A 12,201-nucleotide genomic window follows, 5' to 3' on the forward strand; every position below is an offset into this window, starting at 1 on the left:
AACCCCCCCTATATGCCCCACGAGACTCCCCAACCCGGCCTGTCCAGCGGGCGGAGCCCCTGAAGTTGGCGGGGCCGGGGCTCCTCCTGCGGGCGAGAGGCACGCGAAAGAGGGGCCGAGGCGGCTGCTCTTCGACTGCGTTTATTGGCTCCTTAGAAATCAGAGTCAGTAACAACTGTACAGAGGCCCGAGCCCCGGCCCCCGCCTTCCCCACTCCCGCCCGGGCCGGAACAGCAGCTTCGTTGGGGCACGGGGAGACGCCTCTGGGATTCACAGTAACCAGGGAACAGAAACGGAAATAAATTAAGTGTATGGGGGAGGAGTCGCGGGGAGTCATGCTCCCCAGATCAGTGCATGGAGAGGGTTTCCCGGGGTCTGCGGCCAGGCTCCCCGCTGCGCCCTCACCTCGGAGGGAGGGACGTCCCCTTCCAGCCGGGGCACGGAGCCAAGCTCCGCTTCCCAGCTAGTCTGAGAGCCTGCCCACACGCTCCTGTGCATCTGCCAGGCTGAGCACCATGCATGTCGCGGGGCGCTGGAATGACCTGGAGGCAGTCATCATTCCGAGTCCACGGGCCGAGGCCCAACTGTGCTTGTAGTGGTGCGGCCTCGCCCCTCACTCCACCCGTACCAGCAGGGCATAGAGGAGCGTGGCCCCTTTCTCCTTGGTCACCCACTCAAGTTCGGCTGGGCTGAAGTGAGGATCGGGAGGCTCTCTGAGGGCCGCTGAAGGGGGTCCCGGGGTGTAGGAGCCAGGGCGCACACACACCTGGAACGCCACCTGGGCCTGGTGCGTCCGCTGGGATTTGGGGTCCCGGAATCTGTCACGTAACAAGCAGAAATAGGGCAGTGAGGCCTCTGGCCCCAGTACCTCTGCCCCTTGGCACCTGCAACCACCTCAATTAGCAACAGGCCCTGCTGTTCCTGGTAGTCACTCCTTCCTTATAGGGGCTTGGCTGCAGCCTCATCTCTACCTGAAATGGTATTCCTCCCAATGCCTGCTTGACTGACTCCATCCTGCCCAAGTCTTTGCTCAGATTCACCTTCTTAGTGATATCTACCTGGACTACCCTATCTTGTGTGCTCCAACCACACTCCTGATCCACTTCACTCTGCTCTACTTTTCGCTTCCATAGTACTTGTCACCTTTAAAAATACTAAATAACTATGGATAAACATTCTAGAGCAAGAGAGGACATAAGTTCCATGTGACCAGGGTTCCCTTCTTTGTTCTTTGTGATAGAACAAAATAAATGGCACTTGTACAAAGACTGTGAATGAAGGGCTGGCTGGCGACTGAGGCACTAGGGAGACAAGGTGGACAGGAGGGAATCATGGAGACCCATGTGGCCCTGGGGCCCCTCCCGTGTACTCACTGCACTTTGGATGCCAGGGTCTCAGCCCCAGCATATTGGAGGGAGGGGGAAAGCAGCACTGGAGGGGGCTGCTCCTCCCGGGGAGGCGCACAGTTCTCTCCAGGCTCCTCAAACCCTGTCCCAGGCTCTCCCTTCAAGGGCCGGCAGCTCAGGATGGAAGCAGTGCCTGCGAGGGAGAAGAGCTGGGTCAGGGTGGCCCTCCTACCACCCACAGGCCCACCTGCCCTGCGTCCGCTGGCGCTACGTACCTGCCCCCAGCTCCCCTCGGTCCAGCACCCTCCGGACAGCCGCCACATTGCTTCCATGGTAGGCCATGTGCCACTTCTTGGTTAGTGTCCCAGCCTCCAGGCGGGGGTTCACCCTAGCAGGTGGACAGACAGGACAAAGGTTACTGGCTCCCCAAGGTCATTCCCCAGACAAGAAGTTTTGTTTTCTACACACCCTCTCAGGACCTTTTCTCAGGGTGGGTAAAGGATAGTGCGGGAGGCGCATAATCCTTCCTTCTACATACCTGAGGTTGAACCTGCACCAACCAAAGGGCAGAGCATATTCACGGGGGGGCTCCCCTCGGCGCCTGTGGGCCTCATCTCCTCTAAGTTTTCGGCAAGACTCACAGTAGCACAGGCTACGCTTCGGCGGAGGCATGAAATAGTCCTCTGTGGAGAGTGAGCAGCAGACTTTGTGGCATGGCCCCCACCCTGGGGCTCAGCCACAGCCCAGAGCTGGGCCGGGAATAAGGGAGGTTCTGGGTGACTGGGGACTCACCAGGAAGCAGCAGCAGTTCCTGGAAACGGGAGCAAAGGGCGTGATACTCGCAGCTTTTGAGGGGGCTAGTGGTGGGCGGTGGGCCCCAGCACACACTCTCCTTGATACCTGAGGGAGCAGAGTGGGCCCATGTCACAGGGGCTGGAGCCAGAAGTACAAAGTCAGGGTGAGGTGGGCCCTGGCCCCTTGGGCTGGCTCACCATCCACCATGTCAGCTTTCTCCATGTCCCCTTGGGTTCCAGCACTTTTCCCACTGGCAGCCCCTGGTTCAGGGCTCACGATTGTCACCTGCAGAGAAGAGGGGTGGTCAGTCAGGGTGTGACCAGCCCCCAGGGCCTGCTGATCCCTTCCATGAACTACTGGCTTCCCCTTTCCTGGGACCGCCCAGCCTCCCAGGTACCACTCCTCTCCTCCCACGGCCACTCACCTGCTCACACTGCCCATAGAGGTCCACGAGCGCATGGCATGGCTGGGGGACATCTGGCACAGCCACCCCCTGGTCCATCCCGTTGATATGGAGGTGCAGCCCCCCAGAGCTGTCCAGCCGCAGTCCCAGGATGGTGCCTTCTGGACATGTGTCCAGATTCGGCCCAAATTTCTCACAGATCTAGGAGGAAAGATCTATTGTCTTCAGGGAGATCAAACTCCCCACTGGCAGCAGCCACCGCCGCCCTTCACTAAGCTTTGCAAGTCCCTGGGTTTTGCCTCTACCCTTGCCCACTGCTTCAGTTACCTAAAGTCCACCTTCCCTTTCCCCCCTTGTGACACTCTCAATGGCAGGGATGTCAGAGGAGGCAGTGAGCCTGAGACTGTCCAGGTAATGGCACTCACAGCTCTGCCCACCTGCTACAGGGCCACTATACACCTGTGCTCCTACCTCCAGGGCTCGGGGCCCCTCTTCTCCCTCAGCCAGCCACTCCCTCTGAGAGGCAGGGCCCTCTCCCTGCTCCCCACCCACCTTGAGGCCATTGTGGAAGACCCCTCGGCCCCGCAACAGCCAGGCTGCCCGTTTGAGGGCACAGGCAGAAGCAGGGAAGTTGAGCCTCTCCGGTGGGCAGGTGATGACTCCCAGGACAAGGGAAGATGTCCACTGCCGGTTCAGGAAGTCTATCCGCACCTGGGGAGAAGGCAACTGCTTCACAATCATAGCCTCCTGTGAAGAGGTCCCCCATCCAGCAGGACCGGGCTCCTCACCCCTGCCAGGGAGAGAAGACGGCACCCCAGAGTGCAGCCTGGGATGCAGCCCGTTCTGATACCTGGAGGGACCCGAAATGGCCAATTTGTTTGTGTCCTTCCCTGTTTCAGCCTTGGTCTTGCTATAAAGGATTCTTGTCCCTGGGGATTTCCTTCACCTGCCTAACTGACATCTTCGCAGCATAATGCCCCCTCCCCTGGAAAGCATGCCCCATTCCCACATACAGGATCAGGAGCCTTCCTGGCCTCCCCAAGCCCTTCCACACTGTTTCCTTCATCACAGCCCTCAGGTGGGTACTTCCTGGAAACTGATCTACAACTCCCACCACAGGATATGAGCAAACACCCAGAAAGCTAAGGGGCATGCATGCCTTCCACTTCACCCTCCACTTGGGGAAAAAAAGCCTTTCTACAGGAGAGTTGGCCCTGGGTCACCTGGAGCAAGAGGAGCTGGGGATAAGGAGGTGTAGCTCACCTGGACCAGCAGCTGGGGCACCAGGGGCTGGTTGATGACAACTATGCCCTGGTTGTAGCTGGCCACTCGTGTGGCTGTACGGTTCCCATTGGACAAGAGAATATTCTTCCCATGGTTCTCCAGGAACTCAAGGGCTGTGGGCATAATGGCCACTTGGTTCTGGCCCTGGTAAGGAGGAGAGACTGAGCTGCTGGGAGTGCCGACTCAAAACCGAAGCCACCCCACCAGGATGGACATAGAGCCTGCCAATAAGCCTCTGGCCATCCAGGACTAGATCAGGGAATCCGAAAATGACCTGGTGGCTGATGGCCCACCAACAGTCCATCCCTGAGCCCAGTGGTTCCTGCTGCCACCTCTTACTTCCAGGCCATGCTCCTCGCCTTCGTCGTCCTCCTCACCCTCACTGCCAGTGTCTGAGCTGGGGGAAGGAGGCTGAGTGCCTTCTGGCTCATCCAGACGGGTGGAACTGACAATAGAGACACTCCGCACTGGCCCATATAGATCCAACACAGCCCACACACTCTGTGGGCACACAGACCAGAAGTTAGAAATTAGCAGAGGACCTTGATCCTCCTCCAGGTCCATGGAAGGTCTGGGGTCTACCTTGGCAATGCCGGTGGCTGCAGGACCCATATCCTCTCCATCTACCAGGATGTGCATTGTGTCGTCTGCCCCTCGGCGAATGCCCACACGGCTTCCCACCTAGGGCCAAGGCATGGCAAGGACAAGGGCTCAGCCCACCTCTCCCCGCTGCCCCCACTCCCAGGCCCACCTGCGGCCCCGGGGTCAGCTGCCTCACCCCCAGCCTCTCCAGGTTCCGGCCATAGTTCATCCTCTGGAGTTGCCCGTCGCGCCTCACTTCACAGCTGGACACCATCCAGGTGGTCTTTGTCCGGAGCTCTGGCAGGGAGGGAGGCAGTCCCGGGCCCCCACCTGCGCCGGGCCCCATGTCCCCAGGCGCTAGCGTGGTCAGCCCTAGGCGGAGGGAGCCGGCCCACTTCTCATCCAGCTCCTCCACCTTCACCTGGGAGACAGAGGAACCCTCAGCGCACTGCAGGAGGATGGGAAGCAGGCCGGCCCTTCCATGGAGGTTTGGTGGCCCCCTGGGTTACATTGCCACAGCCCACCTCGAAGATTTCCTCACTCTTGAGCTCCTTGGTGCTGAAGACGAGGCCATGGGCGTAGCCGGCTGCTCGCACTGCCCTGGTGCCGTCTTCCTCCAGAGCAATGTTCTTGCCACAGATGCTGTGGAATCGGTGGGCCACACCAGCCACTGTGGGAAGACAGGACCAGAGGAGGGGGAGGATTGGGGCAGCAAGCTTCAGAGAGGACAGGGCGAGGCTTTCAGATGCAGCAGGAAGTCGACATGATGGTCCCACCTCCGGTCTTCCCTCAAGAACTTTGATACCTCTTTCACCACAGCAGGACTCAGTCCCAAACCTGCCATGCCCAGCGATGGTGTCCCAGCCCTTTGGTGGCAGGGAAGCATCCAGGCCCTGTGTCCAGGTGGAACTTCCTCCCCTCTTCTTGGCTGCTCCCCACCAGGGGCTGAGCCCTCCCCCTTCCCCTTGGTCTACCACTGCTGCAGCCAGCCTGTCTAAACAGCTTGCCTGACCTGGAGGCTGCACCCCTCAGACCCACCACAGGCAGACAGAGCCCTTCCCCGCTCCCTCCCTGCCATCCTCCCTCTCTGCCAGCTAAACCTGGGGAGTGCAGGGGGAACGACTTCTCAGTGGCGGAGTTGCTGGTCGCCAGGCTGTTGTCCATGGGGCCAGTGGCATTGGTGATGGACACTTGGACGCACTGGCCGTACAGATCCACTACTGCATACACTTCTGAGTAAGAACAGAAGGCGTCAGCAGCCCAGTAGCCTGGGATGGACTGGGCCGAAGGTGGCAGGTCGAAAGCCACAGAATAGTCACCTTTACCGGGAGGCAAGCCTGAGCACGCAGCGCCTTGGTCCTGGCCATTGATGAAGTAGTGCAGGTCGCCCTTGGCCGTGCGCATCATACCGATGCGGGCGCCAGTGCCCAGCGCGTCAAGATCACACCCGTAGTTGTTGCGCATGGTGTTCCCATCTTGCATGATGGCTGTGCCACTGCAGGGATAACAGAACGGGTAGATCGGCCTCCCAGCTTCCTCCCCACACAGGCCTCTGCCCCATCTCTGCTTGTCGGAATCGTCCAGGGCCTTGGACTGTGATGTTAACCTGGGGTGTGAGACTCAATCTTGTCTCCTGCACCCTGGAAACCCCCCAGGCAAAAGCAGAAGCTACCCTAAGGGTCTACGGGGAGGGAACAGCCAGACCACCTAGGTCTGTCATGGTCTACACCTACCATAGGCCCCAAACCCTGCTTCCCTCATCCCGGCCAGCTCCACCAAGCTGGCTGCCAAAGCAGACAGCCCAACCTCAGCATCCATGTGTCATAGTCAATGTCTGTCATAGTGTTGGGGAATTCAAGGTCCTCCGGCCGAATAGCGGTCACTCCTAGAAGGAGGCAGGGGTGGGTCAGAGCCGAGTCCCCAGCCTCTGGCAGCCAGCACCTCCCCAGCACATGTATACGTACACACACACACACACACACACGCCCCTCACCAGCCTCAATGGAGCCTGACCAGCGGTCCACCATCTTCTGAATGACGATTTCAAACAGCTCGCCATCTCTCAGGGCTCTGCTAGGAGAATGGCCGTCAGACAGGCCCCACTTGGGTGGCTGATGCTGAGCAGTAGGGAAGTAGGGACATAAAAGTCCAGACACTGACCGGTTGGAGATGACAATGGCATCGTTGAACTCGCTGCGGCAATTGTGGCGGAGCGCAGTACGGCCCCCGTTGGTGATGACCGCATTGCTGCCATGCAGCTGGTGGAAGCGGAGGTCCGAGCCCCCGGCCCCAGACGATGGGGAGCTTGGAGACACCTGGTTGTTCCCCTCAGGGAGTGGTTCAGGGACTTGGGGCACCTCTGCAAATGGACATCACCCTTTAGGCCTACAGTCATCTCTGAGGCCTCCCAAGGCCACCCCAGGCCCTGCCCAGCTCGGCCCTCACCCACGTCGTCCACAATGGTGGCCTGGGCCGCCTGGCCATAGAGATCCACTACAGCATAGACTCCTGGGGGCACATTCCAGGCAGCGGGACCCTGAGTCATGCCATTGACGAAGAAGTGGAGAGTCCCGTCCTCCCGCCGCACAACGCCCACCGTGTCCCCTGCCTTGGAAGAAGGGGGGCTGGAGTGAGGAGTCAGGCCGAGTTCCTGCCTGGGCTGGTCCTTCAGCAGCTCCACCTGGCCTGCCTCCCCGCTACCGACAGGTGCCAGTCCCCCCAGTCTCCCACCTTGAGTCGGTCCAGGTTGTGCCCGTATTCGTCCAAGATGGTCGTCCCGTTGTGCATCACCCCATTCCCTGTCATCATCCAGGTCCCTAGTGGACAACGAGTGGTAAAAGCCATGAAGAGGAAGCCAAGACTTCTTTCCTTTACACAGTAGTCCCCCAGTTACTTCCGGAAGCTACCAGTCCAGCCTGCCTTTTCTTCTCAGGGCAGAGCAAGAAAATTCTGCAGTTCTCACACCAACCACAGGCCCTATCCACGTGGCATGCCTCAGGCACCGAATGTGTCATCACAAACGTGACAAGTGAAAGAGGGTCTGGAAAACAGGGATGGTTTCCCCCCTAGCATCTTATCCTGGCCCTGCCCTTCCTGGGAGCTCACCAGAGCGCAAGTTGGTCATGGTGGAGGGCAACTGGAGGTAGGCAGGGTTGTGGGTGGTGACGCCAATCTCAATGGAGCCAGCCCACTTGTCCACCATCTTGTCGATGCGCACCTGGAACACCTCTCCATCCCGCAGGGCTCTGCTGCTCAGCACCACACCATGATTGAAGTCGTCGGTGGCACTGAGGGGATGGCAAGTGGGGACTCAGATCCCGCCACACACAGTGCCCCAAAGCTCAGCCCTGCAACGCTCAGTGACACCCACTGCCCAGGTCAAGCACCCACGGTCCACACTCCAGGAGGCCCCCCGACCAGACTCCCACGGCCTCCCATTTGCCCACCCCTCCCCCAATCCCCTCATAGCCCCTCCGCAGGCTTCTCCCCACCCCATGGGCCATACTGGGGCCTCAGGGCAGTGCGTCCCTCGTGGGTGATGGCTGCCTTCTGCCCACAGTTGGGGTGGAAGAGCAGGCGCTCAGGTTCTGCCTGGGTTGTAGGAGCAGCCCGGCGGAGAGCACCCTCAGGGGACAGAGCCCGCAGGATGGCATTGTTCCGGCGAAGGCGGTCACTGTGGTTGTTATTGTGGACGATGGTCACCTTCACGGCCATCCCATACAAGTCCACCACACCGTACACCACTGGGGGTGTCAAGGGGGTCGCCACACCTGCAGGGGTGGAAGGCACAGGGAATGGAGGAATGACGGCCGTCTCATTGTGCATGGGACGAGGGGAGAAGAATCAATAAAGGGAGAATGAGATAGACCCCCCTCAGTGAAAGCCCTGGCCCAGCCGCCCTCTCTGAGCTTCTCCTTACCCTGATCAATGCCATTAATGAAGAAGTGTAGGGCAGAGTTGGACTTCCTCGTGAGACCAATGTGATCACCCTCCTATTCAAAGCAGAAAAATAAAAACCTGGAATCTTTCGACAGCTAGGCTCCAGACTTGTCTTGGACACTGAGAACAGAGTAGTCCTCCAGCCTTCCCATCAACCAATGCGACAGGGGAACAGCTCCAACTGGTTCCCATGCATCTCAGACCACTCCGAATGTTCGAGGCAAGTCAGGCACTATGTTAAACTATCTTATCAACACCAACTCAACCTTCATGGCACTCTATCCAATAATACTAACAGGCTCATTTTCAGACATTAATAAAAAAAAAAAAAAAACTACCCAAAAAGATGAGCTTCTGGCCGCAGGTCACCACCACCAAAGGCCAAACTGAAAGAAGAATGGAACCCATCTGACTGCAAAATCTGAGTGCTTAACAGTTGGGCAGCCCTGCCTTCTCAGAAGGAAAAGTGAAAGTCAATCATTTGTGTCCAATTCTTTGTGACCCCACGGACTGTAGCCTGCCAGGCTCCTCTCTTCATGGAATTCTCCAGGCCAGAATACTGGAGCGGGTAGCCATTTCCATCTCCAGGGGATCTTCCCAAACCAGGGATCAAACCCAGGTCTCCTGCTTTGCAGGCAGACTCTTTACCATCTGAGCCCACCAGGGAAGCCCTTCTCAGAAGGAACCTTCAGACAAAACATAAAGGGCCTTCCTCCACATCAGAGAGTATGGGGCCCAGGCAGGACTGCTCGGTATATACTGGGGTGCCCCTGGAGAGAGGCCGGCGCTGTGTCCACCCTCACCTGCAGCTCATCCAGGCTGAATTCACAGTACTCCCGGCGGGTGCCCTTGCCATTGGTCAGGATACCACAGCCGCTCATCATGATGGTACCTGGGAAAGCAGACACCTTGGTTAGGGTATGGGCTCCCTGCAGCTTGGTGACCACAGGCCACGCCCCCACCATGCCAGGGGCTGGTACCTGACTGCAGGTTGGTCATGGTGGCTGGGTACTCCAGATTGTTGGGATTGTGGGTGGTGACACCAATCTCAATGGAGCCTGACCACTTATCTACGAGCTTATCGATGCGGATCTTGGGTGGAATGACAGTAGAAGGGAGAGGGGAAATATAAACGCAGAGAAAAAAATCTCTCCACCCTTTGAGTTCCCTAGGCCACCTCCACCCTCTGCTAGCATTGGGGATCGAGCCCCATCTCTAGTTCCCAGAGGGTGAGACGCTGGCCAGGCCCCAACACCTTGCACACCTCAAACATCTCATTGTCCCGGAGCGGGCGATTGGTCATGACAACCCCGTTGTTGAATTCATCCAGGGGCCGGCGGCGCTCAGCGGTCTTATTATTGTTGCTGAGCTTGATGAGGGTTCCACACTTCTCATGGAAAAGGAGAGCATCGTTGGAGGTGACAATGGGCGAGGTGGCAGCACCGCTAGACCCCGGTGCTTCCCCTGCTGGGGGGGAGCTCAGGTTCACATTCAGGAGCCCCCCGTTGTACGCAGACAGGATGGCATTGCTCACCACCTCGGAGAGCTCCATGCCGGCAAAGTCTGCAACAGCGGGACACAGGAAGGAAGCGGAAATGAGTCTTCTCAGTCTCAGGCTCACCATGCTCTCCCTACCCCTCTCCTGAGGTCCCCACCCCGTCCACCTCATGTCCCGCTCCCCTTCCCAGGCCTCCCAGGAACCCTCACCATTATGCGACTCAAGGCTGTTAGGAAACGTCTCCGGTCGGGCCTGCGCTGGGGATACCATGAAGGCTGGGGACCAGGTGGAATGGGAGGGGAATAAGGGTTCAGCCCCTGCTGCAGGGACCACAGCCAAGAGACCCCTCCACTAGCCCCTGCTCTCCCAGCCCACATCCAGCCTCACTTGTCATTGCCCTGCCCCGCCCCCATCCCTTCAGCCATTCCCTCTGCCCTGTCCCCCCACCACTGCCCTAGCTGCATTCTCACCTTCATCCCCAGAGGTCCCTTGTTCAGCCAAGGCAGAATCTTCAGCGGGGGCGGAAGGCTCAAGGGGAGGCGTGGGGCTGGGAGTAGGGGGGCTGAAGCCCGGCTCAGGGGGGAGCACAGTGATCTGGGTGCACTTGCCATAAAGGTCCACGACGGCCCAGACACGAGCCGGAAGGCCCGTGGCAGCCACGCCGCAATCCCGCCCATTCACCCAGAGCCGCAGCTCCCCGGCAGCCGTGCGCTCCACGCCCACACGGTCCCCTTCGCCAAGCTGGTCAAGGTCCTGCCCATACTCCTCCAGCACAGACCGTCCATCCCTCAGCACCGAGCAGCCCGACACTACCCACGAGCCCCCCTTCAGCCCTGTAGCGCTGCTTGGGAAGTCCAGCACATTGGGGTCCAGTGCCGTCACCCCAATCTCAATGGAGCCACTCCAGGAGTTGACCTGTGATGGGGCGGTGGACAGTGGCTCAGGGTGGGCTACGAATGGGTCTCCCGCATTTCACAGGCCACTGTGTCCCCCTCTTCCCACCTCTCAGACAGCTAACCGGGCTTTGCTCTCTTGAAATACGAGGCATCCCCAATCCAGAGATCCAGTCCCACAAAGTATTTTCTGGACTCTGGTCTCAGGGAATGATTAGACTTGCTCTCCTTTAGTAACTCTCTTCTGTACTCTGGGTGCACGCTGTCTATGATTCCATGCTCTTCCCACGCTGGCTCACCAAGCTGGCTAAATTCCCTGGCTCCAGGCTCCTGCCATCTCTAACTGCTCTGGTCTCTGTGGCTCCTCAACCAAATTCACAGCTCTCCATACTTGCTGGTATATTGCTCGCTCTCTCTCTCTGGGCCTCTCTCCTAGGCTATGGCTGCACTCAAACTCACTCTCCTCCCAAATTCTACCTCTGTGCACCTGGCATTTCCGCCGCATCACCGCACAGGCACACACATCTCTTGCTTTGAGTATCTCTCCTCACCCATCTTTCTGTCCCCTTCGGTGTGCTTTTGTTCTTCAATGGTTGTTCTTTTCTTGGTTATCTCTCTTCTTCCATCACATATCTGACATCTCTCCATCCTCCGTCTCCCAGAAATTATCCCAGGAGCATTGTTCTCTAATCATTATAGTGGGTGGGGCCCCGTGTCCCTTCCCTGCTCCTGGATCTTGACAAAACTTAAGCTCTCCTTGTCTCCTTCTCTTTGTGACAATGTTTCCGCTTCATGCTCCCTTCCTGCTCATCACCTAGTGTTCTGGCTAGCGGTTCCCTCTCGGTAGTGGGCTACCCTAGCTGTCCTCCCGCATCGCCTTCTGGTCCCCTCCCACCACCCTTCACATCTCGCTTCCGCGGCCCCAGCTCCGCACCTTGCGGTCGATGCGGACGGTGAAGACGCGTCCATCGCGCAAGGGTTCCCGACTCAACACCAGCCCGTGGTTAAACTCCTGGCCTGGCTGCTGCCGCCGCGCCGTACGCCCACAGGCCGACAAGCTCACCAAGCGCCCGGTGCGCGGATGCAGCTCCCCGCTGCTGCCCAGACTCCCGCCGGACCCCGGCCCTGGGCCGCTCCCGCCGGGGCCACCACCCCCACCCGGCCCCGGCCCGGGGCCTCCCCCGGAGCCCCCATTCCCACCCGACCCCGCCGCCATCGCCGCTGACACCGGGGCCGCGCGACAGCCGCGCTTGGCGGCACCGTGGCAACCGCGGTGCACGGACGCCCTGGGGGAATAGGACTCGGGGGCTGGGGCCAGATATGCTTTACGGCAGTGCCGGGCAATAAAGCATCCCGGAGTAGGGAACTAAGGACTACTACAGGGGGAAGAGAAAGGACGACAGAGTCGGGCAGGTTTGCTTTACGGCACGGGCGAGGTGACGGAGTGGCTCCAGAGGGGCG

The 12,201-nt window shown here is 59.2% G+C and overlaps 1 protein-coding gene across 5 annotated transcripts; it reads right to left on the minus strand.

Annotated features, from left to right (window-relative positions):
• Positions 1-125: 125 nt before the first annotated feature.
• Positions 126-12,140, minus strand: NEURL4 (neuralized E3 ubiquitin protein ligase 4). Of its 5 annotated transcripts, none has more exons than XM_061389591.1 (29): positions 11,675-12,140; positions 10,318-10,762; positions 10,057-10,122; positions 9,614-9,912; positions 9,330-9,441; positions 9,153-9,241; positions 8,330-8,402; positions 7,916-8,180; positions 7,516-7,697; positions 7,141-7,226; positions 6,856-7,018; positions 6,571-6,769; positions 6,404-6,480; positions 6,217-6,295; positions 5,736-5,905; positions 5,511-5,642; positions 4,935-5,080; positions 4,607-4,831; positions 4,411-4,509; positions 4,168-4,329; positions 3,808-3,972; positions 3,097-3,255; positions 2,566-2,745; positions 2,339-2,426; positions 2,139-2,246; positions 1,885-2,029; positions 1,622-1,734; positions 1,374-1,539; positions 126-818 (listed from the first exon to the last, which is right to left on the minus strand). In XM_061389591.1, exons 1-29 carry the CDS (start codon positions 11,954-11,956, stop codon positions 614-616), a joined length of 4,680 nt encoding a protein of 1,559 aa, XP_061245575.1. In that variant the 5' UTR covers positions 11,957-12,140; the 3' UTR covers positions 126-613. The 5 variants fall into 5 exon arrangements, with proteins under 5 accessions (XP_061245575.1, XP_061245573.1, XP_061245572.1 ...); XM_061389589.1 differs by having other exon boundaries at positions 5,511-5,639; positions 5,730-5,905; XM_061389588.1 differs by having other exon boundaries at positions 5,730-5,905.
• Positions 12,141-12,201: the final 61 nt, after the last annotated feature.

This window comes from Bos javanicus, chromosome 19, assembly GCF_032452875.1.
Source record: "Bos javanicus breed banteng chromosome 19, ARS-OSU_banteng_1.0, whole genome shotgun sequence".
Classification (NCBI taxonomy): domain Eukaryota; kingdom Metazoa; phylum Chordata; class Mammalia; order Artiodactyla; family Bovidae; genus Bos; species Bos javanicus.